The 26,720-nt window shown below is 31.2% G+C and overlaps 2 protein-coding genes and 1 long non-coding RNA gene across 8 annotated transcripts; 2 read left to right on the top strand and 1 right to left on the bottom strand.

The window, feature by feature from the left end:
* The first annotated feature begins 133 nt into the window (after window positions 1-133).
* On the top strand, window positions 134-4,630 carry LOC124427390. The gene is made up of 2 exons (XR_006942962.1): window positions 134-524; window positions 3,381-4,630. It is a non-coding gene; the product is annotated as an uncharacterized LOC124427390 (long non-coding RNA).
* Window positions 4,631-5,010: 380 nt separating this feature from the next.
* LOC124427388 (gliomedin-like) lies at window positions 5,011-15,168 on the top strand. Of its 3 annotated transcripts, none has more exons than XM_046970263.1 (17): window positions 5,011-5,037; window positions 5,216-5,554; window positions 8,148-8,431; window positions 9,512-9,649; window positions 9,823-10,162; window positions 10,283-10,327; window positions 10,591-10,716; window positions 10,814-10,966; window positions 11,056-11,184; window positions 11,864-12,045; window positions 12,114-12,222; window positions 12,313-12,534; window positions 12,600-12,817; window positions 12,884-13,097; window positions 13,872-14,055; window positions 14,147-14,249; window positions 14,340-15,168. In XM_046970263.1, exons 3-17 carry the CDS (start codon window positions 8,171-8,173, stop codon window positions 14,445-14,447), a joined length of 2,532 nt encoding a protein of 843 aa, XP_046826219.1. In that variant the 5' UTR covers window positions 5,011-5,037; window positions 5,216-5,554; window positions 8,148-8,170; the 3' UTR covers window positions 14,448-15,168. The 3 variants fall into 3 exon arrangements, with proteins under 3 accessions (XP_046826219.1, XP_046826220.1, XP_046826221.1); XM_046970264.1 differs by having other exon boundaries at window positions 14,321-15,168; XM_046970265.1 differs by lacking the exon at window positions 9,512-9,649.
* Window positions 15,169-19,893: 4,725 nt separating this feature from the next.
* On the bottom strand, window positions 19,894-26,450 carry LOC124427254 (liprin-beta-2). 4 transcript variants are annotated; one of them, XM_046969907.1, is made up of 12 exons: window positions 26,296-26,450; window positions 24,411-24,622; window positions 24,177-24,310; window positions 23,736-24,093; window positions 23,427-23,588; window positions 23,216-23,347; window positions 22,974-23,148; window positions 22,438-22,733; window positions 22,162-22,338; window positions 21,681-22,052; window positions 21,401-21,601; window positions 19,894-21,019 (listed from the first exon to the last, which is right to left on the bottom strand). In XM_046969907.1, the coding sequence occupies exons 1-11, from the start codon at window positions 26,306-26,308 to the stop codon at window positions 21,443-21,445; spliced, it is 2,190 nt and encodes a 729-aa protein (XP_046825863.1). In that variant the 5' UTR covers window positions 26,309-26,450; the 3' UTR covers window positions 19,894-21,019; window positions 21,401-21,442. The 4 variants fall into 4 exon arrangements, with proteins under 4 accessions (XP_046825863.1, XP_046825861.1, XP_046825862.1 ...); XM_046969905.1 differs by lacking the exon at window positions 26,296-26,450 and adding an exon at window positions 24,978-25,198; XM_046969906.1 differs by lacking the exon at window positions 26,296-26,450 and adding an exon at window positions 24,978-25,198 and having other exon boundaries at window positions 21,505-21,601.
* Between the last annotated feature and the right edge of the window lie 270 nt (window positions 26,451-26,720).

Genomic DNA, 26,720 nt, shown 5'->3' with positions numbered 1-26,720 from the left:
GGAGAGAGAGAGAGAGAGAGAGAGAGAGAGAGAGAGAGAGAGAGAGAGAGAGAGAGAGAAAGAGACAGAGAGAGAGAGAGAGAGAGGGAGAGAGAGAGGGAGAGAGAGAGGGAGAGAGAGAGGGAGAGGGAGAGGGAGAAAGTCAATCATTAAAAAAAGAAAAAAGAAAAAAAAAGAATTTTGTATCGACAGTGTATATCTTCATTTTATGTCCATACATAAGACTAATGGGTGTAAAACGGAGGGCGCAAAGTTTACCGAAGTAAGCGTGTAATTTTGGATTACAACGACTGCGTGTTAAAATCTAGGTCTTAACCGCGGTCGAATACGCGTTGCCATGCGACGAAACTACGGTGCAGGCACTCAAAGGTAATCGTGTACACCCTGAGTCGAGTGCGAGCATAATCCTCATCTCATCCCATGCGGGTTTGACAACGGGAAGGGCTCTGTCACCTCGAGCACGATTCATGAAGGGCCGCTGGACTCAAAGCATCCGCGTTCCGCAGTTTTATGGATGATGCTATGTGTGTTATACCTTCTTGCTATTCTCTCTCTCTCTCTCTCTCCTCTCTATTTATTTCTCTTATGCTCTTTATATTAGTCTATATGCACGAACTTTCATCCATTTCTCTTACTCAATATTTTCTTTCATCTCTTTTTAATTTAGTTTTCGTTATTGTTGTCGATGCCATGTAAGGGAATCTATTTATTTTATCATTAAAAGATGTTCCTCTCAATTTCTCTCTCTCTCTCTCTGTTACTCTTTTTTTATCTCGATAAAAATTTGAACCCTACCTTTTTATCGCACTATCGATTACTTTAGATCGCTTCTCGGATTACACTATCTATCGAAACTTTTTATGAAAGCAATACTTCCTCGATACTTTAACGTTATCATTCTGCTCCTTCTTTTAAACTTAAAATTTATAATACAATATTTTAATAGCTCGATCACATAAGAACGGTATATCGAAGTTCTTAAAGAAAGATCGAATATGATAAGTAACAATCCTAAGCTGTGATTCATTGACGTCGACGATTTCAACTCATTGCAAATGAATTATTATATTTCTAAACGAACGTTTATATTTAAAAAAACGAACGATACTATTCGATGTTTCAATTTTTACCTACGATCGACGTATGATGTTTTTATGTTCAATCGTCGATATAAAATGTTTCGATTTTAATATTATTTCATATTTTCGACGCGGAGGACATTTTATGGATTTAATCGTTCTTAAGATTTGATGTATATAATTAAGAAGTTAATTTCTACGATATAGTCAACGATATAAATTTTTTTCTCTCTTTCCTTTTCTTTTTTTATTCCATAATTCCATGAAAATTACATGAAAATTAAGAAAAAAATAAAAATTACAAGATATCTATTTCTATGCTGACGTCTGACAGAAAAATGAATACGAGCCGCCTGCGCTTTTTTCTTTTATGGACCATCTGATTTCCCTACCACTTCTTCTATCACTGCAATTTTTTTGTATAATATAACTCAAATGCGGCATTTCATCGTCCATAGGTTTTCGACTTGTATAAGGTAGGATAAAAGTTTCTTGGTAATTTTTTTCAAATCAATTAGACTTTTTTTCGAGACTTTTTAAACCAAGTTTTTTTTTTAAATTCTAGATAAGAAAAATCTGGGAACATTTGGTCTACCCTGTATATACTGTCAACTTGTATACTTATATATCCTTTTTTTTATTTATGATTCTAATCATTTCTTATTATTAAATGAATCAACATCAAAAATACAAATATATATTCCTCCTTTAATAGACCTATAATATTTTTGTCATATTTGAACAAACAATTCCTTTATTAACGATGTTGCATATTTCAATATAATGATCGTAACCTTTCCAATGCGAGTAAATGCGTATAACGAATTCCGATATCGTTTATGGCAGAAACTATGGGATCGTTTATGTCGTGAAAATAGATTCATAAAGGATAATTCATCATCACGTATAATATATCGTGTTAAATGATACGTGTAAATGTATTCGTCAGATATTTGTTGACCCATTCTATCTTCTTTTTTATTAATTAATTCGTTAATAATATATTTATTTATTTATTTATTTATTTCTGTATTTATTCTTTTTGAACTGTTCGTTTTCAATTCGAATCCGACATTATTATTTTTTAATTATCGCCTATATAATTCAATGAAATAATGATGATTATTGAAAAGTATTCTACAGGTATTCGTAGAATATATATCGATATTCTCTGTAACTTTTATTAAGTTTAAAATATCGATTTCCATTAGAAAAAATTGTTATAACTTCCATATCTTGACAACAAATGTTATCTATGAAATGCCGTCTATGAAATAGTTGAAATAAATATTACTATTCCCTCAGAAAATTTTTATTTGAAATTTTATTTGAAATATTTGCTTATAAAACCTATAGAATCGGAGATATTTGATCGTATCATTTAAAATGAGACATCATCCATATATGTATATGTATATGTATGTATCGTCAAACGGTAAAATAGTATTGTCATTAAAATGCCATATTAAGGTTAATTTAGGGAAAACACACTATCCTGATTAAAACGCGTTGTTACGTAGAAGCAGGCAGATTCGTCCAGTTTGGGATAGGACCATGCAGAGTTGACATTGTAGAAACGAGTTTACTCGTGTTATCTCGACCACAGCTCAGAGAGCAATAAACCAAACGCATTAATGTTACCGATTTATACCGAATGAATGGAATGTACTTTCGTTTTGCTTTTTTTCTTTTTCTTTTTTTTTTTTTTGGGTGGGTGGAACTATGAAATGTAAGAGAGTAAGATAAAGAGAGAGAGAGAGAGAGAGAGAGAGAGAGAGAAAAAGAAAGAGAGAGAGAGAGATAGTGGTTGAAATAGCTTTACGATGCAGTTAACGAAGATAGTCCGACGTAAAAATGTCTTCTATGCGAAATGCTGAATGATGGACGTTTTATCGATCTACCTGCCATTTACCTTGGAATTTTTATTAAAGCAAGACGCTTAGGTCGAACTGGCAAAAAAAAGATCATTTCTGTAGAGTAGCATCTGGTTTAAGAGAAACAAAATGGATCGACGTTAATCGTACTTATATATATATACAGGTATATTGATGTATAAAAAGGTAGCAGAGTGAAAAAAGAAAGATAGGAAAGCTAGCTTGCAAGGTCTTTGATATATACATTCAGATATATATGTATATATATACATATATATATATCTAAATATATATACAATATAGATAGATAAAGATATATCTATATATAATGTATAATACATCACTCTAATGTCTCTAAGCGCTTTCTGTAAACCTTTGGTAGACCGCAAACGGCCTGAATTCTCATCTCCGTTTCTACTGTTCGCAGTTTCTCGATGACAATACTCTTGGTACGTCCATTCATCGAACGAAGCTTAGAATAAGGAAGAAAAGGAGAAAAGATAAAAGAAGAAAAGAAGAAAGAAAGAAAGAAAGAAAGAAAGGAAGAAAGAAAGAAAGAAGTAAGGAAAGAAAGAAAGAAATACAGACAGATTACATTCGTTGTGATTTATCTTTTAAACATCATCGTTGATACAAATAAACTTTTTCTTTCAGATTTTTCAAAGGTAAAATATAAATTCTCCTTCCTTCCTTCTAAACTTCCTTGATCCAAGAAGTTGCTTGCGCGTCTTTCAAAGACTCTTCCTTATAGAACGGATTTATTCATCGAAAATTAACGACCTCCCATCGAGATCCCATTCATCTCAAACTTATCTCGATCCTTACGAAGAATTCCTTTTCGAGCAATTGTTTCTCTTAAGGAGTGAGAAGAGGAATGAGAAGAAAAAGAAGAAATGGAATGTGAAACTATAGAAAACCGATGGATATCGACATAGTAACTTTATCGCCACGTCTTTCGCAAGAAAAAAAGAGTTTGGAGAAATATTCGATAAAGCTCAAAGGATTCGTTAAAAGGATTACCATCCATGACGGAAACGTACCTTTCCCATGGCTTGGAATTTGCTTTCGACATTTGCGATATTAAAATCGTTCTCGTTCCGATCTCGTGGCAAAAGGCTACCGATTAAAAACGCCTTTTTTAATTTACATTTTCGATGTTTCTTTTTTGTTCTTTTTTGGTTCTTCTTTTTTGTCAATCATGTTGACGAGAAGTAACGACGAGAGTCGACGGAAGAGTATAAACGACAACCGAGAATCATTTTCTTTATTTTATTCTTTTTCTCTTAAAATAACGAATCGGACCTATCAAATTCTTCTAACAATTTTACGAGTATCGTAAAGACGAGTCTAAGGGAAAAAAAACAAAGAAAAAAGAAAAAAGGGAAAAGGAAAAAGGAAAAAGAAGTTAACAATCTTGGTTAGATCGTATACTGAACGTGAAAGAATTATTACGCGCTGTACTTTATGTACAATACACATACACACGTCCGAGAAGTATGTCACAGAGTTTTATGACAAACTTCTGTATAAAAGGAAAACAACGAGACGACCGGTCCGAAGGATCCAATCTGATTTGTTATATAAAAAAAGTAGAAGATGTAAAGATAACAGAAAGAGAAAGAGAGAGAGAGAGAGAGAAGCAGAGAGAAAAAGAGAGATAAAGAGAGAGAGGGAGAGGGAGGGAGGGAGAGGGGTGTAAAGAGAAAGAAAGATGAATAACAGGGTTGTACATCTAACTATATAGGAAATGGTTGCTTCCTCGAAGTACATAGAAGCGATTTAAAGGAATGGTTTATCTTCAGGATAGAAATACGCACTTAACGCGCGCTGTACTCCCGCCACTGTCATAAAACCCTCCCCTCGAAGTGCACTTTAAAGCTCCTACGAAACAAGGCTTGCAAGCTCCCACATACGAGTAAAGAAAGTTACCCACTCTCTCGTATATTCCAAACCCTGTGCATGCACGCCCGTGTAAACGGATGTATACAATGCAAGAATAGCGACGCGCCTGCGCCGTCGTCAATGAAGCCACCGCTGGACGTCAGTTTACGTTAGAACGATTATCTTGGACAGTCGTGTTGCTCGTGCGTGCTCCCTTACGGATAAATCCTGATTTCTTTCTCTTTATCTCTTCATCTATCTCTTTATTTCTTTATCTCTCTTTCTTTTTCTCTCTCTACCCCTCTCTCTTTCTCTTTCTCTTTCTCTCTCTCTCCCTTTCTCTCTCTCTCTCAGTTTTTTTTTCTATTGTCGTGTTAATAGAGAAAAAGAGAGAAAATAAAAGAACGATTTTTTTCATTTAATTTTTCGTCCATTCACAAACTTATAAATTTTTTAATTTTTACATTATTTTTTACACGTATACGTGTGCGCGTTTGTGTGTTTGTAATAGCGCGCGCGCGCGCGCGCGTGTTTGTGTGTGTGTCTGTGTAAAAAAATAGTGAAGTGAAACGATCAAATAAATCAAAAGTGATAGAATATAATAGATCATTTGTATGAAACGGAACGATCGATGATCGACAAGAAACTTGAATGGAATTAATTGGTCTTCGAGGAATCTTTTGAATTTGCCTTTTTTTCCCGCGCAAGTTTTACGCGAAGGTAAAGTTTAAATTCAAATTATGACTATGGAAGAAACGGAAACGATTAAACTCGGTGATTCCTTAGATGGGATCTTTGTTTTTTTTAATTTTCCCGTTCAAGTTCTTCTTTTTTGTCAATCATGTTGACGAGAAGTAACGACGAGAGTCGACGGAAGAGTATAAACGACAACCGAGAATTCAATTCCGTCGTCGTGACGATCAATCAATCGACCCAGATCTACGGAGCTCTGCTCCCCCTATTATATATATATACAATATATATATATATATATATATATATATATATATATAAACACATACACACACACACACACACACACACACACACACACATATAAGTCGCGGAGAACCGCGAGTCTTCTCGACTGCAATAAACTACCGACTTCGATCGAATCGTACGAATATCTTTAACGCGATCTCGTCGAAAAAGAGAGAGAAAGAGAGAGAGGGGGGGGGAGAGTCAAGTGTAAGCACGAAGATCCCTATGCAAATTCGTAGCCACTGTTAATTTACATATTCGCGATTATACCGTGAGATTTATCGCGTTATAAAAATCATACCAAGGGGTGCCCAGTAATACTCTTGAAAGAAAAGAAAGAAAGAGATAAAGAGAAAGAAAGAGAGAGAGAGAGAAAGAAAAAGATGAAATCATTGTATGAATTAAAAACGTAAATTATTAAAAGCAATTTGCGTGATACTATTTCAAAATTCAAAAGATATCAAGATTTTTAAATGATTAAGAAATGTTTCTTTATATTTTTTTTCTTTCTCTCTGAGTCATATATCTATCTGTCCGTCTATTTTTCATTAATTATTAGAAATATTTTTTGAGAAATATTTTTGAAAAATTTAAAGAATAACATCTAAATTTTTAGATCCTAGAAATATTTCTTTCTTTTTCAATAAATCATTAGAATTTATGTGTTTTACTTTTTTCTTTTTTCTTTTTTTTTGAGAATTCGAAAGAGAACATTTATACCGAAGGAATGTCTCTTTATTTATTTATCTCATCTATTTATCTATATCTCTCTTTGTTATAAATTATTAAAAATATTTGATGTTTTATTTTTTACAAAATTCGAAGAGGTAGGACAACAGATATTTTAATCGAAGAAATGTCTTTCTCTTCCTCGTAAATTTTTAGAAATATTTTGCGTTTTTATTTTAGAAAATTCGAAAGAAATCATCTAGACTTTTAGATCGAAGAAATATTTCTTTATTTTTTTTACTTTTCTTCTCTCCGTTCTCTCTCTCTCTCTCTCTCTCTCTCTCTCTCTCCTCTTTCGTAGAGAATAGATTCCGGAGAATGGGACTCGTTAAGCCTTTGATCCTTGGCACGGTGAAAAATCAACCGCGGGAAATATTCATAGGATTATCCACGCGTTAAACGTGTCCCTCCTTTTTCTGACCCTTTGCACTCGGATTTGCTTTATTGTTGGAAATCGGCCAGCCGGAATTAATTCGAATTCGTCCAACCAAAAAACTATACTGGTAACGTCAACTGATATTACTTTATTCTGATAAATTCTTTTGTCTTTATGAGTATATATTAATAATACGTTTAAATATGTAATTTTATTTATGGTAATTTGAAATTAAATGAAAATAAAATTAACAAAGGGAAAAGCAAATATTTGATTACTCGCATTTTTATAATATTATTTTATTAATGATCAATTATATATTACATAATTCATTGAAACAATAGAATTATATAAAGAAATATTCGTAATATTATTTTATTAACGACATATATATACATACATATATATATATATATATATATATATATATATATATATATGTATATATATAAGTTAAAAATTCGTAAGATAAAGGAGTAAAAAAGACGATAATGATCTAGTGAGATGATATAAGTTGAGAGTACTCTGTCTTTTTCTATTTCTTACTCTTTCTTTTATAACACTTGCGTTTAGATCGAAACTTCTCTGGTGTGGGTCGAGAAAGTTTTCACTTACTGAACGAAAGATAAACTCCTTCGAAATTTTTTGTTTCACAAGCGACATCGACGACGGCGGTGGCAACGGTAGCTCATTAAAAATAAATATTGAGTGAAGTCGGGGGAGGGAGTGCAGGATGGAGATATCGAAACTTGTCTGTGACTTATCGATCTTGCGTTATAGCGAAAAAACTTCTTGGAAGAACTTAATATTTTCATAACGAAGCTTAGTAACAGTCGGGAAAGTTTAGATAATGGAAGCTTACTATGAGAGAGAAACAGAGAGGGAGGATAGATAGGTAGAGAGAGAGAAAGAAAAAGAGAGAGGGAGGGAGATAAATAAAAAAGAAAGTAGTTAATTGAATCATGGATAAGCGAAATTCCATTTTACTTAAATACGTTTCTGCGCGATCAGTAGAATTCAAAAAAGAATTAAAAAAGAAAAAAAGGAAAAGAAAAAGAAGAACTAGCGGAAAAATATAAGATAATAGAAGGAAAAACAAAAAGAAAAGAAAGAAGAAATATCACTATTAAGAAGTAAGGATTCTTTTAACGTTTCCGTTTTTCACCTCCTAATAAAATAAAACTAGACAATACATGAATCTAAAAACAATGATGCTATTTTTCGTAGGAATAAAAGAAATAAAATTAATCATGAATGGGAAAAATACGGTAAAGTTAGATAACGGGATGTTACAGCCACGTATTTTACTTTATCTCATTCTCGCACAATTTTTCTTGCAATTCTTTACCTCGGTATACCTCTACACGTACGTAGTTAGTGTAGAAAGTGAGCTTCGAATAATACGAAGTGGAGAGTGTGAGAGATCTCAGGAAAATGAAAAGTTTATTCGACGAAGGCGAAGCAGCGCGTTACCAACAACGGGAGACAATGCGGTTTCTGACATATCCAGGGTACGTGAGTCTTCGTTTGATAATGTACAAACAGAACGTCGATAATCCTAATTAAACTAGCCATCGCAAAGTAGCGAATTAATGGAATACTCAGAACGTGATTTTGGATGGAATTGAACATTCTCTCGAGTACTACGTTGAAAACGTTTAAACGTTATGCTCGTGAAACAAATCTGATTTCGGTTGTCTGCAAAAAGAAAATGAAAAGAAAATAAAAGAAAAGAAAAGAATAGAAAAGAAAGAAAAAATAAATTATGTAAAAAAAAAAGATTAGAATTTCGAAATAAATCATTCTCAGCAGCTTTGCGATAAATAATTAAAATATATGTACGAATAAAAGCATCGCTTTTCTTCATGCCGGAACGATGTTTAAACTTTTAGAAAATGTTATAAAAGGCTTTGCTTTTGCACGAGGCACGAATTGAAATCATGTAGACGTTCGAGCTTCGATTCGAGGCAAGCTGTCACCGACACATTCATTATTTCTATAAATACAAAACTCTATTGGAGAATTTAGTAACAGCAAATTAATATTTACTTGCCGTAATATGATTTCAAATTTTCATTTAAATCGACGGCTTACGTACCAAATATAAGCGTACATATCTACTCTTCATTTATATTGTTAGCTCAGATAAAAATATTACGAGTATTGTTGAGTAAAAATTAAAAGCTTGTATTTTCGTGTCCTTTTGGAAAAATTCTGTTTTTGTTCTTTGCTTTTTTTTCGTATCACAAAAGACGAACGGATGCTTATTTATTGCAAACTAGGTTTTCCAATACAGTGACATTCATTTAAAGATTTTCTATCGAAGCCAAGCTACATATATAGATACACACACATCCTTTCTTAAACGTACGTACAGAAACACGTATAGTACGTATGTATGTGTATGATGTACATATGTGTATATATATATAACATATATATATAACATATATATATATACATATACATACATACATACATTATTTTAGCCGTTGTTCAAGAAGCAACTTTCGTCCGTGACGGCTCGTTCGACGAAGGATTTAATCTGATTAAAAATACCGGTATAATCGCAATTCTGCTCCTTGTATCAGATTCGAGAGGATAAAGAGCTTGCGAAGGAATCGAAAAAGGTAACCGCGCCACCGATTGCATTATCAGGCTCTTCATCTTCCCCGACTGCTCCTGGCGGCCAAGATTGGGTTTGGTTAAATGCCGATACTCGTATACAGGTCAGTTAGCTTGCAACAGCGGCATGTATTAGCAAAGGTTTTGCAAAAACAAAATGCTTTGTTTTAAATCTAAATCACTTGTGTCTTCCTTTTTTTTTATTTTTCTTTTTAAATAAATTTAATTTTTTTTAAATTAAATTTAAATGAAAAATCTTTTGTTAAATATGTTTCAGTTCGATGCGATAGAAAACTTCTGTCGTTCATCGACAAAATATTGTCCACCTGGTCTTCCTGGCTCACCTGGAAATCCTGGCCCACCTGGTTTACCTGGTCTTCCTGGTGTACCAGGTACACCTGGACCAGAAGGACCTCCAGGATTAGCAGGACTTCCTGGAATCAGAGGACCTAAAGGTGAAATAGGACCACCTGGTATAGACGGAAGAGATGGTATCCCAGGTGAACCAGGTTTGGATGGTATACCTGGACGTAGTGGTCTCGATGGACTTCCCGGATTAAATGGTAAATCAGGAGAGGATGGTATACCAGGATTTCCTGGAAGAAATGGAACCGATGGTACGATCTTTTTTGTTCGTTCTTTTTTTTTTTTTTTATTCTTAGACTCGAAGATTTGGCTACTTGAAAAATATTCTCTATTATTACTACCATCTCGTTTAATTTTCTGAACCTTTTTAGGCAGACCAGGTCAACCAGGTCCTCAAGGGCCACCGGGACCGCGTGGTAAGTTACGCGTTGAATAGGTCTTTGTACTTACGAGAGTATCTTAAAAATTCGTTTAAGAGAAGCACAGTTATCGTCTCTTTAATATTACTATTACTGATTCCTTGAAGTATCTGCTCTTGACGAATGTCTGTAAAAAGGGACTTATTTAATCTCGTTAGACTTCTATCCTGTTGAAGTATACTCAATTAATTTGAAAAGATTTTGTTAAACGTGTACTTGATGATAAAAAAAAAAAGTGACGTATCTTTCACACGTTTTAGGAGAATTTGGTCCACCAGGACGACCAGGAACATCTGGACAAGATGGAAAGCCTGGAATATCTGCTTGGAAAGTTCATATGAATGATTACAATGTTAATGATTTGTTAATTCCACCGTCTATTTTAGGTAGCTTCTTCGTCTTCATTTTTAATGAAGAGATTTCGAATTATAAATTTTATCTCTTCCTTTTTCTCCCTTTCATATGTACATGTAACTTTATAAGAAGATAATTTGATATCACGAAATGGAACTGAATTGATTACCCTAAGAGAAGGCAGTAATGTAAGATTGAGATGTGCAACGAGTGGAAGACCACCACCTGTTGTTCAATGGTCTAAGACAGATGGTACCGTTATACCTCTAGGATCTTGGCATGGTAAGATCATCGAATAGTAGTATATATATTTCTTAATATAAACGAATTATTTGTAGCAATGAAATAATATCATATCTTGCGTTACACAGTGACTTCCGTAATAGGCAACACATTTAATATAAGCGTAGTGAATAGGGAACACATGGGTGAATATACGTGCGTTGCAGACAATGGAATACCTCCTCGAGCATCTAAAAAGTTTAAACTTCAAGTTAGATGTAAGTACATTCATAAAGTTTTATTAATAATAAAGCTTTACAATCATATTTATTATTATATTAATAAAAGTAATAATTTATTTGTTAAAATATCATAAAGTTCTATTTGCATTTTGAACTATTAGACAGATAAAAAGTTGTAACATCATTAATTGGATTACTGATATTTGCAAAATCAATGTAAAACATTATACATTTAAATGATTATTCTATTAGAAGCTATATATATATATATATATATATATATATATATATGTTATCGATTTCATGCATATGTATACACCTGCTTATATATCCTGTATAGCGAACACACTTCCTATAAACGTGCACGTGTTGTGAATACAAATATGTAATAGTAATCTGTATACACCATCCTATTCATTCAATTCGTCTTTAGTGTCATCTCAGAATATGTAATAAGATTGATAAATCAGTTTATCAAATACACAGTAATTCTTTTTTATTACTTAGTATTGATAAAATAGAATTTATTAAGAAGTTACAGTCAATATTCTAAATTAGCAAAAATTTTATAGCTAATTTTATAGCTATTTTTTTTATCTAACAAAAACTAAAGTCAGCAAGAAACAGACATATAACTTTAAAAATTGAATTCTTGAGGAAATTATTAATTAATTATTTTTTATTTTATTTCTTCAAAAATTCTCTGTATTTATAGTTCCACCTTTTATCCGAATACGTAATCAAGTGGTCCTCGTACGAAGTCAGAGTACAGCTATCTTAGAATGTGAAGTCGAGGCATTCCCGGAGCCAACAGTTCATTGGGAACGCGTCGATGGTCGACGTTTGAAAATATCTGACAAATATCGTATGGAAATTTACGAAAGAAGAGATTACAAGGTAGTTTTGATAAAAATGATCATCATTTATAAATGTAAAAACTTAAAAGGGATGGATTTTTATTACAGTTTAAAATGCGTTTGAAAATCCTTCGAGTTCTACCAAATGATCACGGTACCTATCACTGTGTTGTAAAAAATGATATCGATGTTACGAAAGGTTCTCTTATAATCGATGGTCGGTCCAATATATCAGTATTTATTTATTTATTTATTTATTTATTTAGTTACTTATAATGAAATGTACGTTTTTATTCTTTATCGTTAGACGATATGAAAAATATGGATAGATTTAAATTAAATAAGCAACAGCATGTAGTTTATGGAGAACCCATGCCACAGAATATCGATTTGGAAGAACTATGTCCACCCCAAGAAACTTGCCCTACATGTCCTATCATGAAATGTCTATATACCGATATAGACGGCTACGTAAATGTTCAGCCTTTAAGGAATGTTAATTTCACAGGATTGCCGTCAAGATTAGTAGGTAAGTGGTTTTTCATTATGCTATTATCTAATCTAATATATTACTTATACATCGTATGCAAATAGATGGTGTAATAGAAGCAGTAGGTAAGCCAGTGTTGAAAGGAACTATGGACGATCATTATGGTAGTTGGATGCACGATCCATCTCCAAGGTTCGATGGAATTTCGGATAAGCATTGGATTACACGAAAAAATGAAACGTCTTATATATTGGAATATAAATCGAAAGAACATTTTAAAAATAAGACACCACAAAAAATCGAATTACCATATCCATTTCAGGTTGGTAATCGATATAATAAGTCGTTTCAATATAAATTTGTGATACCGTACATACGCGTGTTATAGGGAAACGGACATATAGTATACAACGGATCATTTTTCTACAATCCTAAAAATCGATCGTCGATATTTCGATTCGATCTTTACCATGGTCAAGGATGTGATATATTTTTTTCAACATGCGAATTGCAACTACCTGGTTTATACGTTAATACTAACAACTATCTTTACACTCCTAATCATAATTTTAATTACGTGGATTTCAACGTTGACGAAAATGGTATGACGATTTAAATGGTTGGGAAGTCGTTAAATGTGTGTCTGTGGGTTTTCTTAAGGATTCTTATGGCTTTTCAAAGATGAACATGTGTACTTGATAAAAGCCGTCTATCCGTCTAGTAGCCGGCGGGCCGCTTTGCCTCGAAGGTAGTATGCATTGCATGCGCTTGCGGTCCACGCGTACATAAAGGACGGGACTGTGGTCGATGGTACATACTCTAAAGCCGATAGAGATCAGCTAATAACGTGTTATGAAACACGTGTATGAAAGCCGTAATATGCGTGCGTCATAAATATCTACGAGTCTTTCATTATACGTTCTATCCATGTCTATCGGCATTTAATAATGTACCATGCACATTTTGAAAAATTCATTCATCTTTCACTTTACATGTGATACACGATTATAATGTTTCAAATATTTTGTATAAAATTAAAAAATATTATATATATATATATATATTTGTTTAATTTATATTACAAAAAAATTATTGTATATATTAAAAATTATATAAGTTAAACTATATTTATATTATATATAAACACTATATTTATATATAACATAAAATTAAAATACAATATCAAAATATATAATTATTACTATATTATCACTATAATGATTAAACTATACTATTTTAGTATAATATACTAGTAGTTAATATGTTATACATATATATATATATATATATATATATATATATATATATATATATATATATATATATAAATACATACTAACTATTCTATTATATATATAGAGATTATAATTTTATAGGTTTATGGGTAATTTATGGATTACCATCCAATAATACGGTCGTGATGAAAGTGGGTGCTACTGATCTCAGTCTTCAATATGCATGGAACATCAGTATTGATCACCATAAATTTGGAGAAATGTTTATCGCAGGAGGAGTTTTATACGCTGTTCACAGCGTAACGGATGAAACAATGAAAATTCGGTAGGCATTTCAAATATATATATATATATATAGATTCACAGAAAAACATTGCATATATTTTAACGGTCTACTGAATAAATATTTTTTTTAGATTAGCCTTAGATTTATACAAAAATTCAACAGTGGATGTACATTTGTCATTCTCCAATCCATATCATAAAACTACAGCTGTCAGTTATAATCACAAAACAAAGGTTTGTAATGCTTCGTTAGACAAACGATGTGATATTTTCTATTTTGATGTTATAACTATGTGTCTAGGAAGATAACAAAATTGTTTGCAGGAGCTGTATACATGGAATAAAGGAAATCTATTAGCTTATCCTGTAAAATATCAAGGTCTTATTAATGTTACATTAAAAGAGGAACTCAAAGATACTGATAATGTCTAATAAATTGATTTTAAATACCAACTGTGATAGACTATCTTCGATCGATATCAGCTTGCTAATTTTTATAGCATAACAAAGTAATAAAAAATATCTTATTAGGAAGATACGAATCATCTAAAATATCTATATAAACTATATTTAAGGAAACCATTTTTCGCTGTACGGACAGATATCGACAAAGTCGTGCTTTCGTGATTTGTGTTCTATATATTTTACCGACACGAGAGAAATGATCATGTTTCTTATTTCTACATTTAATGTGGAAAGATTCCACAAACTTTCGTATAAAAATCTAAATCAATATGAGTACACAACACACTTGAATAGAGCCTAAAGAAGAAGAAAGAAGGAATGAAAAAAAAGAAACTCATCTAAACATAAAAGCCCCTTTTGAATAAAACCCCATCCAAAAGCCTTTCCGTAAAGAATAATAAAAAAGCAAAGTGCAATAGAACGCGTATAAGCGTGGAAATAAAGAAACTGATAATGAGGAGTAAGCATCTTGATGATCGCACTACCCGCCAAAAATATCATAGTACATAAATCGAGCTCAACTTTTCTCTACCGAAAGAAAGAAATCTGTCCGAGACTATATTCAAGGGTCTCATCCGAGGACAGAACATAATAAATACCTATAAATAAAAATAAATACTTATTAATAAGAATAAATAAAAGAATAAATATCTATAAATAAGAATAAATAAGAATTAATAAGTATAAATGAAGCTTTTTGATTTTCCCTCCTAACAAATTAATTAAATATTATTAAACATTATTACACATTAATTAAACATTACGCAAGATTCATCGTTTCGACTATGATATTGTTATGTGCTTCGATAAATAAAAATATATGTGAATAAATGAAAACCGTGTAATATATGATGACGAAAATAAATACAATAGGAAATTTAGTAGTGATTAAAATCCTGTAAAGGATAAATAAAAGCAAACAAGAACGAATAAGAATAAATAAGAATCATAAAGAAATTAGAATTTTTCAATGCGTTTCTCTAAGAAATAATTTTAGAATTCTATTAAATCTAAACTGTTTATCAGTTGAAGAGATTTTAGAAATGCACTAAAATATGCAGCCATTAGCCCGGTAGTACTTGCCTTATATAATTTAAATTTAAATTTTGACATATAGCAAGTAGTACCGATCCAGGTCTCACCACGTGGAGGTTGCTGCATCTGGAGACCCACGAGCTAACGATGACTCTACACTAAAATCCGCGTTCACGATATAATCTAATCGAATTTTCGACCAAATAAAATAAAATCCCTCAAGTAGAATCTTTCAATCGGGTTGCGAAAACTTATATAAGTGTTAAAATAACGATGACTCTACTGGAAAATCCGCATTTCCAGGATGATATGAGCTAACCGAGAATTTTAGCTCCCAATGCTATCTAGAGGACGATCAATCTCCGCTTACGGATAATAGGACCGTCGCAACATCGGCAACTACTTACACCGCTCTCTAACACGATCGATTCGAAATATCCAGCAACCAAACTAAGTCCATTATCGTAGAATTTTCAATCGTGCTCGTGAATATCCATATCTACGCCCGCCAACGCGAACGCGAGTGTTCTCCCTATTTTACCCGTATTCGCGTGTAAAAATTAATGATGAACCGATCCATTCGAAGATACATTGGACTCAAGTCGATATAACGAATTCTCGCCGAGTAATCACCAGCCCGCAGATGAATCTATCCCTCGATGATTCCAGTCTGGAAAAGAAGAAGAAAAAAAGAATAAAAGAGAAAAAGAAGAAAAGAAAGACGGAACGTGCGCGCACGTGATTACGATGTAACTTAAAACAAGGGGTAGATATCTCGAAGATCGTTCTACCCAAGCAAAATCAGAATCAACTTGATGTTTCGATACTGAAAGAAGAAAACTCGCCAAAAATCCTATCCCAAGGGCCCACACCTGATGATCTTTCCCTCGATGATTCTTTCCTCGATGGTCCTTTTTTCGATGATTTAATTTAAAAAGAAGAGGGAAATGAGGAGATAGAAAATAATAATGAGAGAAGAAATTTAGTAATAAAAAGAAGAAAAGAAAAAGAATAAAAAACCCGGAACGCGCACGTGTCCGAGAAGGATAGAACTCAGAACGAAAGGTGGACATTTCGAAAATGGTTCCACCAAACAAAACCAGCATAAAAGTTTAATAAAATTGAGCTCGATATTCCCTACTGAAAGACAGAGACCCATTCAAGGATCCACATCGAAAGCCCTAATTTAATGACTCTAATATAACTTGATTTCATAGAAAAGAAAATGTATATGTATGAAAAATAAAATTCTGAATTTAATTTAATTTAAATATAAGAGAGAAAAAAAAAATAATAATCCTAAATGATTAAATCCTAATCTAATATTCTCTTCCCGTGAATTTAATGACTCTAATATAACTTGATTTTATAGAAAAGAAAATGTATATGTATGAAAAATAAAATTCTGAATTTAATTTAATTTAAATATAAGAGAGAAAAAGAAAATAATAATCCTAAATGATTAAATCCTAATCTAATATTCTTTTCCCATGACGCGTGACAAAGAGAAAACTTGACACACATCTTGGTGTGCACCTTTGCTCTGTGTGTACCTTTATACATAGTGCAGTTTCAGTGGTCCCTACAATTGTCATATCTCATATGTTTCATAACTATGACTTTAATATAGAACTCGATTTTATTAAAATAAAATTATGAATTTAATTGAACTTTAGAAAAGAAAATGCAAGAAATTTATTAATCCACTTTAATAATAAAAATGCATAAAATATGAAATAATTGTATTCGCGTACGTATGACAATATGAGATCGGAGACAGAATATTACGTCGTCTCAGTTTTTCAAATCTACACATCTATACCCATCACTATAAGAGCATTTTGAGTGACAATATAATTAAATTAAAATATGACTAAAAGTCATTCTCGAAAGATTTTCAGAAATCTTCGAAAATAACTCAATAGCCTAATAGTTGCCCTTTTGAGTTATAGTTTGTCGAGAGCTTTTCAACATATAGCCTTTTCTTTGCTTCATGCCCTAACCACTACTACAGAACATTCGATAACTATTGAATGAGTAAAATGTGTTTAATAAATAAAATAAAAAATGAATGAATAAAAAATTGAAGAACCGTCCCTTATTCTAAAAGATGGAAGAAAACTGATAAATCTAAGGCAAATCTAATGCAATTCTTAAAAGAAAAATTGAAAAAGCATAGGGAGAGAAACGAGAATTGATATATTAATTGCTGAAAATCCTGTGCTAAAAATTGATTAATTTATTCTAAATTCTATGAACTAGAAGTCTTTTTGTCTTTTATCAATGATTCTACTTGACTTTTTTCATTCAAAAGCAATGACTTTATTGACATCTTTCGTTTAGCAATTCATTAAATAAAAAATTCATTAAATTTTTGATTAATATTTATTTAAAATTGTAATAAAGAATCCTTGGACGTTCCTTCTTACAAGCAATTACTCTAATTATTAGAAAACAAATCATACAATTTTGCTTGTTATCCAAAAATTATCCATCGCGAATGTTTTCTTGCTCATTCTTTGTTTAGAACTTATAAATATCGATTCTTTACTATTTTCACTAGAGAAGAGTATTTAATAATGCATTAAAATATTCAAAATTTAAAATAATTATAATTAACGCGTTTGAACAAGAAGATCCTATCCTAATTTAATAAATAAATCAAAACACAAGAAATCATTCACGAATAAATCCTCTGTGAAATTTACTCGTGATCACTGAATGCTCTTCTACTAATTAAATACAACCTATCACTTGTGTCGATTCGGATCTTTCATTCTCGACATGATTGAGTAATCGGAGGGATTTAAAAATTAACTTACTACTTAAGAAGTTCTACGATGGCTCCAAAACACTCGTCAGAATTTTAGGTCGAAATTGAGTTGGTTGAAAATGAGGTAGGTCGACATCGATATTGGTTGGGATTCTCTTCAGTGATGCGCTGGCTCTAATTCTCGATAATTATTTATTAATGGACGATTACCGCGAAATTGCAACCCGAAATTCTATTGTCTTTTATATACACTGTCTGTGCGACTGTTAAAAAAGCAAACCACTTTGTAAACAAACTGACTCTAACGACTGCATTGTACATAGTCGATGCAAAAACACTTGCTGTTTAAATCGCGAAACGCGAACGAACAAATACTGTTTCTATTTCCTGATAATTTTATTTTAGCGATACAAACAATCAATTACTTCATTGCTACGCGCACGATTGTAATGAAGTTCTGAAACAGAAAAATATATAAAAAATTATTAATATCACTGTTATAATAAGAAATTGTATAAATTATTCCAGAAATTAATTTTTCGTTGATACTTGAAAGAAATACATCCCGAGAGACCTACGATGTTTACTCATCGAAGGTCCAAGGGCCAATAACTCCAAGATAATAATTTTAAAGTACTGAAATTTTTAATTAAAATCATTCTAAGTACCAGGCGCGTTACCGTCTTTTTAATGATTAAGCGAATGTACTATTGTTTAAATATTAGTTTATTGTAATCCATGTACATTAAAAATTGTTCAAATAATTAAAAATTATCGAAAATATTAATTTATAAGTTTTCACGCTTAGAAAAAGATAGTTTTGACATTCACGCGTCGGAGTATAAAAGAAAACTAACTCGGATGTCGTCGATTTTAAGAAAACACGCGTTTATGTTTATATTACACAATGCCAATGAAATAAAAATTTTTAAGTATTGGAATTTTAAATCAAAATGATTATAAGCTTCTCGCGTGTTACCATCTTTATAAAGTTTAAACGAATGTACTATTTTTTAAATATTAATTTATTGTACTCCGTGTACTTTAAAGATTGTTTAAATAAATGTAAAATTATCAAAAATACAGACTATTTAAGATTAGTCGTTTCGAAAGAGAGAATTTAGATGTTTACTTGTCAAAATGTCAAATAATGTTAACTCGATAAATATTGAAGTCGCCAACGTACCTGTTTTGTTTATAGCACTTCCCTGCAACGACCTAAACTTGAAAATTATTAACTAACTATCACACATAGGAATAAAATTAAATTATTTAATATGAAAAGGATAAATTATTAACTTTATAATCTTTAAACAATTGTACGAATGTTAATTTAAATATTAATTATACTTTGCTTTTGCACATATACTTAACCAATGAATCCTCATTTTTTCTTCATTTCGATTTCATAACAAAATTTTATAATATATATATATATATATATATATATATATATATATATGAACGTATATATTTCTTTTTCTACTTCTTATCTTTATTATTATATGTTATGATATATTATTATTATAATAATAATAGTAATAGTAATAATATAGTGTTCTATTTCTACAAGGAAAACCACAAAAAAAGTAACGTTAAAAGTTCTACCTCATAGATAATATAAGATTTTTATTAACATTTTGATTTTTATTAAAGTAATATATAATATATAACTATTCATTAATTATAATTTTTGGTAAAATAATTGACAAAACCACCGAACCTATCACTAAAACTTCTTCGTGTGAGTATTGCGAAACGTGTTTCTTTCAATTTGAAATATTTACACAAATAAGTAAGCCATCGATTAGTTCAGGGAACAAAAGATACAATTCAAGCTTATCTATGAAAATCATTTTTCAACGTTTTTTCCAAAGAATCCAAAACTTTTTAAAAAATTCGAAAAAGCTATCTCATTTAAAATTTTATTTTTGAGATCTTATTCATCAAAATCGATCAAAAATTACGTCTGGATTCATTGCTAGCGTAAACAATTATAAAACCAAGGGTAATAATTCAGCCTTAATATTTTACCTTCTTTCATGATATCCAAGTGTAATATAATCTCCTGTGGAAAATATAAAAACTAAAGTAAATAATCACTCGAAAAATTTTTATATTATTTGTGTATTTACTTTTATCACATATTATATGTAAACTTAAAAATTTTCGTTGTTTTACTAGATTACTTTTTTGTAATATATTAAAGAGTCCAAAAATTTCATAAAACTGTATACAATTTTCAGATAGCAATTAAATTAATTATATTATATCACTATAATAATTTTTAATAACACATTAATAGTCAAACTACATACAAAATACATGTGTTATTTGTAATATGAAAATATAAATTTTGCAACGCGTCAATTATTTAGTATTGAACAATTACTATTATCTTGATAAGGTTATTAGAAATCTGTTTGAAGATATATGACATAATCTAAAGACGTTATATATAGCAAGGCACCTATACTGTCCTGTTATTATTTTGATTACACAAATTGTTAATACGTTCGTGTCGTAAAAAAATGGTCCCTGTTTATCTGTGATTTGTAATTTTTACACCTCCATTCTCTCTGTTAATAGCTTGCCTGTTAATCAAATCTAATAAAAGTAAATATTTTTTGGTATAGAATGAATCGTCCAATATACTCATTGTACAAAATAAGTTTTATATATGTTCCTCATATACAACCAATTACTTTCTTTTGTCCAGTATCCTCTAGATCTGAAAACAATTAATTTATAGAAATGAAGAAATTTTTTCTAAGCAATGATACAGATAATGAGATGAATTATAATATGCGGAAAATTAATCAGAAATTAATAAGCAAACATAAAAAAGCAACTATATTAAAAAAAAAAAAAAAAAAAAAAGAAAAAGAAAGATACAAGCAGAATATAAAATATTTGGTAAATAGTTAAATAGAATGGTATAGTATTGGATTATTTTGAAAGGAATAAGATTTGATAAAGATAACTACTGCTATGCTTATAATCAATTATATAGCTTGATCCTATAAAGAAATAAAAATATAAGACCTACACCTTTATAAATTTGATCATTATAAGCAATGTGATATTGAAATATTAGTCGAGTTAGACTTACGAGTTAGTTAAGATGACTGCTTGAATGAATCTGTGATTATGGTTAGAGTGAGGGTGAGTTCAAATTAGGACTGCCTGGTGTTGACGAAGATGTTGATGGTGTACCTGGTGGTGATGTTTCCAAAGGACAAACCAGATTTCCATAATCCACTTCGTTTTTACTTTTTTTACGCTTTAACGTGAACTGAGACTTCTTTGGTGCCTTTTATACAAACATAAAAATATATTATATTGCTATATATAAAATACATAATTATTTACACTTTTATTGATATACCAACCTTCAATCTAGCCGTAAGAGTTAAAGGTACAAATCCAAGCGTACTTTCCATCTCTCTTTTATGCTGTACAACTTCTCTACCAAGAATTTGATTAAAGTGAGTTGTCAAATGCCTTCTTAATAGAGTTTTTGAAGGTGGAATGCTTAATATAGTGGCTAACAATTCTGAGGTGAAGCGACCTTCATGGATCATTAATCCTCCATGCACTCCTGAGCCTCTCATATTGGGTGCATATTCTGCAAGGTCAACCACTCTCAACCATTCCATCACTCTATGATTAGTCCATAGTGTGACATTAGTTCCATCTGCGCCATTCCCATTTACTGATCTTCTCTCCATATTATCAAATTCAAAATTCAACTCCCTCAAAATCTATAAGATTAATTATGTCAATTACATTTACACAATGTCATTGTCAAAGAATACAATTTTAATAAATTTGTTATCATTTTTATTGAACTTTATACTTATATAATATTACCTGAATTCCTCGTCGTAAACTAGCTGCATGCAGCTGAGCTGTCACACCGAGATTCAATAAGTCTTCTGTTGTTAATCTATGTAATACTCTACCATCAACTTTGGCATTATGAAAAGCTTCTTTATGTTGAGGTAATCCAATGTCGTCTAACCATCGTAGTACTGCAGCACTATCCATCTACAAAAATTAAAAATATCAAAAATACATTAAGTAAAACACTTTATGTATATTAATGTATATTTTATGTATATTCATATAAAACGTTATTTACACAACCTTTTCTGAACCAAGAAAGCCTTCTGCATTAGATCTCTCAGACTCAATTGCATATAGTAATTTTTTTCTATGCAATATATTTTTTATATCAAGTTCCTTTTCAATTTGATTTGGCGTTGCCTCAACTAACTTTACACCAGTAGCTCCCCATCGTCTTAATTCTGCAGCGTAACATTCCAGGCCAATGCGAGATAGCCAATCACCAACTTCTTCTATAGACAATTCTGCAAGTGGCTTTGGTGGTGTTGATTCTGGTTGAAAACTTGATTCTCCAATTACTATTTTTTCTTCTTCCGCTAAAGAGGAAGTAAAAAAAATATATATATATATATTTGATTTATTTTCAATATTAAATGTTAAAATAATACCCTGATTATGGCATAGTTATTTACGTTTAAATATATTACTTATTTTAAATTTACATTTTAAAATTGGCTTCTCCTTTGTCAACAAACAAATGGTTATTAAACAGACTGTGTTATTAGAAACAAGCAAACATGGCATAAACATGCTTAAGTAAAGATTCAATTAGGAACCTAGAATAGGAGCTGATAGACATCTCGCAGAGATTCCTCTAATAGCCAATGGTACTGTTGTGTGCTCTCCAGAGATTAAATTCGAAACCTTACCAAACGCGACTCCTTTCTTTGAAGATGTTGGTGGCCTTGGAAGACTGCTATATTGACCAGCATGCCTACTGAATCTCTCCCCCTGAAGAAAGAGTAGCTGTAGATTTATACTTAAAAAAAGTATATATGAATAATATTTAATTACTTACATTGGATAATGAATTTGTATTTCTTAATGCTAAATTTTCATGTTCTAAACTAGCTTGTCTGAGTTTTAGTTCAGAAAGAGAACTAAGAAGCTCTAGTTTTTGTGTCTCTAATGCACTTCTTGATAATACTTCCTTTAAAATAATAAAAAATTAAAATTGCATTACATTAAAATCGATATATATTAAATTTTAATATATCTTCATATTTAACCTTTTGTAAAGCTTCTTCCATTTGTCTGAGGGAATGCTTTTTTTCTTTAAGCATATTTTCCAATTCTTGAATTTTACTAGACTGTGCATCAACTTGCTCTGACAAAACTGATACTTCCATATGAAGTGCACCACGTTCGCTTTCTAATTTTTGGAGACGTTCCTATGAAAAAAAAAACAAACATGAAGAAGTTTTAAGAATTATTTGGTGATCTTCATTTCTGGATGAAACAAATTCTAAATTAACTAAATTAACAAAATAACTAACTAGTTAAAACTTATTATTGGTTCTTTACGCATAGCAGAATACCTCAGTTTTATTATAATAGCTATATAAATGTGAATTATTGCCACATTGAAATTGCTGTAAAGAACAGTAATGTGGTCTATCTTTAGCACAGCATATTAAATCACTATGTGATTTTGTCCTCTGATTATGATCAGTTTTACTTTTGAATCTTCGTCTTCTTCTATCCAATGAACCAACACAACGACCTACTGAATTTCCAGAAAGAGAAGTAGTGCTATTTGTTTTGTCACTGGAATGTAAATGACATTCCTTTAAATGCAATGGAATTTGTTGCATATGACAAGAATACATCTTGTGACAGTTGCAACTTAAAGGAAGATGGTCCTTGCTACAATGATGTGGCAGCTCACTCTGGATACTAATTTACATAAATAGATCATTTGGAAATTACTCTTGTATATCCTATTTTATATACTTCAAAAAATTAACAAGCACAAAAACCTTGAACATGGTGTACTATACAAAGGTGGAAGAGTCGATAAATGAGTTGGATTGGTTTTTGATGTTGGTATTCCACAAATATTGGACATACTGCCTTGAAGATTTATCATCTTACTGTATTCGAATAGACAACCCTGCAGTATGATATTACAAATATGCGTTAATTCATGAAAATAAAATATTCTTAATACCGGATACAAACAACAATTTCATAGAATATATTCTTCCAAGTACCTGACAAAGACAAGTCTGAGACCTACAAGCACTGTGACAATCTTCAACAAATCTAGGTAGATCAACTGGTATTCTGTGTTGATAATCTTCGGCATAATCCTCACCACAACCAGAATTAGACGTTCCAGAAGAATCATATCCTTCTGAAGGTGTCCACTGACTATCCCAATGTTTTATAGTTGAAGCTGCATCTGATGAATCTGACTGTGAATCTGAATTAGATTCGAAGAACTGTTTTACTATCTCTGAGATAAGAATAAATGAATTTCTCTTCAAATTCCTCTTATAAAATCAATAAACCCATATTTAACACCAAATGTTTCTAGAAAGATTGATTTCTGTATTTTTTTAACATAAAAGGATCCACAAAATACTTTTGTATTATAATTAATTATTCTTAGATACCTTTTGCTTATAAAAATTTATCTGAAATGTTGATAATGATTAGCATAAAGAAATTGATTTTATATTGATAATACTAATCGTTATTTTCAAAAAATAATTTCATCAACTTCAATAAAATAAGAATAAACAAATATTATTTATTAAAATATATCAATTAAAGACCTTTCCTATGTTGTTTATTTTCTTCTTCCATGATAGCAATTAAATTCTGGTACTCTTTAGGATAATTGGTCCACGTATTATCCATTCCTTATAAAGAAATAGCTACCCCTTCTTCCAAAATATCATTATTGCACCACATTATTTAAACATATAATCTGAACTTATAAGTTCAATAATGTATAAATGTATTCCACACGTATATTACCAGGAAATAATATATTTAAAAAAAACGTCCCTGAGTATATGGAAATTTTTCAGAATAAAAAAAAAATATAAAAGGCGAGTAATAGTTTTCTACAATTTTTAAAAAAGTATTGTTTATCGGCGTAAAATATTGAAACAATTCGGTACGTTGAATATAGATGAAACTTAGTCTTATACGCCAGGCTCGGCTTCGTCTACATCGAAACTAAATTTAACATCACGAAATTCATCGTGAAGAAGAAGAAGAGGAGGAGAAGAAAGAGAGAGGGAGAGAGAGAGAGAAAGAAAGAGAGAGAGAAAGAAAGAGAGAGAGAGAGAGAGATTGAACTTATAAATAGAGTGTGTGTTCTCCCTCTTTATTAGTCGAGATCGCTGCCCCTTCCTTGCAATAATGATGAGAGATCAAGGATGAAGATACGCAGATACGTATATAAGTGGTGAATGTCGAGATATAATACATTATCAATTAACGATATCTATGTGAACGTTCAATTAAGAGCTATACTTCATGAAATAAATTACTTCATTTTTTTTCTTTCTTTTTTTTTTTTTTTTTTGAGTACACCAAAGATAGCTATTTCTCATTGTAGATATCAATCGGCGAAAGGTAATGCCTCTGAGAAACGTATAAATTGCATTATAAGATATTTCTATAAATTACGTTCTCGTTTACTATGAAACAAGACACGCTTCATCGTAGATCGTTAGTATCATGTCCCGTCTAGATAAAGTTTAAGAACATCCGGATGTAGGACTAACATACGTGAGACGCATTTGACTAGCGTACATACAGCACATGAAACACGTGCGTGGAAAGACGTGCGCGTGCCGGAAATCAGTCCGGATATGCGAACCACGTGTTCATTGACATCTGCGCTGATTGCGAAAGATAAGTATATCCGGAAATGGGCCATCAATAATAACGATAACAAAAAAAAAAAAAAAAAAAAAAGAAAGAAAGAAAAGGACATGTATCGTTTTTCTTCTATTATCCTGCCTCGAACTTTTCCTTTAGATTTGCATTCATGTCAGCATACAAGACAACGTGTACAAGCTACTATTACCACTGCTATTGTTACTTCTATAAGTGAATAAAAAAAATGATGCTCCTTACCGGCTGCATCCATTGCATGAAAATTTCAATGGTACTAGCATCCGGCGGGGGTGGCGGCGTAGGTGCACTTTTTATTGCGGCTACGAGATTTCTTGTTGCTTCTTTCACGGAATTCTTCCATTCTGTGTTTCCTTCGACGGCACCTTGCTCGGTACATGCTCCTACAAATCAACAAGTAAATGAAATCAAAAATAAAGATAGTCAACTTGAAAAATCATAAATTTATTCTATAAGCTCTAGGAGATACGTCGTTATTTTCGTAAAATTATTGTTAAAAAAATTCATAAGTAGAAAGGTATTTATAATTTTTTGAAAGATAATTACCGGATATTATTCCATCCATTTGTAATAATGCAGCCTCCAACATTTTACTTGCCTCGCTCGAATTTTTAGATAAGAAATTCGATTCGTTCACCTGCACCGTA

The sequence above is a fragment of the Vespa crabro genome, chromosome 10 (genome assembly GCF_910589235.1).
Source record: "Vespa crabro chromosome 10, iyVesCrab1.2, whole genome shotgun sequence".
In the NCBI taxonomy this organism is placed as follows: domain Eukaryota; kingdom Metazoa; phylum Arthropoda; class Insecta; order Hymenoptera; family Vespidae; genus Vespa; species Vespa crabro.
Note: the sequence above shows the minus strand (reverse complement) of the source record. Positions and strands in the feature narration are given on the sequence as shown.

Excerpts from the sequence above, each read along its gene's own strand:
- LOC124427388 (XM_046970263.1), top strand. The coding sequence starts at position 8,171 with ATGAATGGGAAAAATACGGTAAAGTTAGATAACGGGATGTTACAGCCA. Across the intron at positions 8,432-9,511 it reads CGGTTTCTGACATATCCAGG|ATTCGAGAGGATAAAGAGCT; the intron begins GTACGTGAGTCT and ends TCCTTGTATCAG. Across the intron at positions 14,056-14,146 it reads GATGAAACAATGAAAATTCG|ATTAGCCTTAGATTTATACA; the intron begins GTAGGCATTTCA and ends TATTTTTTTTAG.
- LOC124427254 (XM_046969905.1), bottom strand. The coding sequence starts at position 25,062 with ATGGATAATACGTGGACCAATTATCCTAAAGAGTACCAGAATTTAATT. Across the intron at positions 24,623-24,977 it reads AAATAAACAACATAGGAAAG|ATTCACAGTCAGATTCATCA; the intron begins GTCTTTAATTGA and ends AATCTAATTCAG. Across the intron at positions 22,734-22,973 it reads TCTATCAGCTCCTATTCTAG|CGGAAGAAGAAAAAATAGTA; the intron begins GTTCCTAATTGA and ends CTTCCTCTTTAG.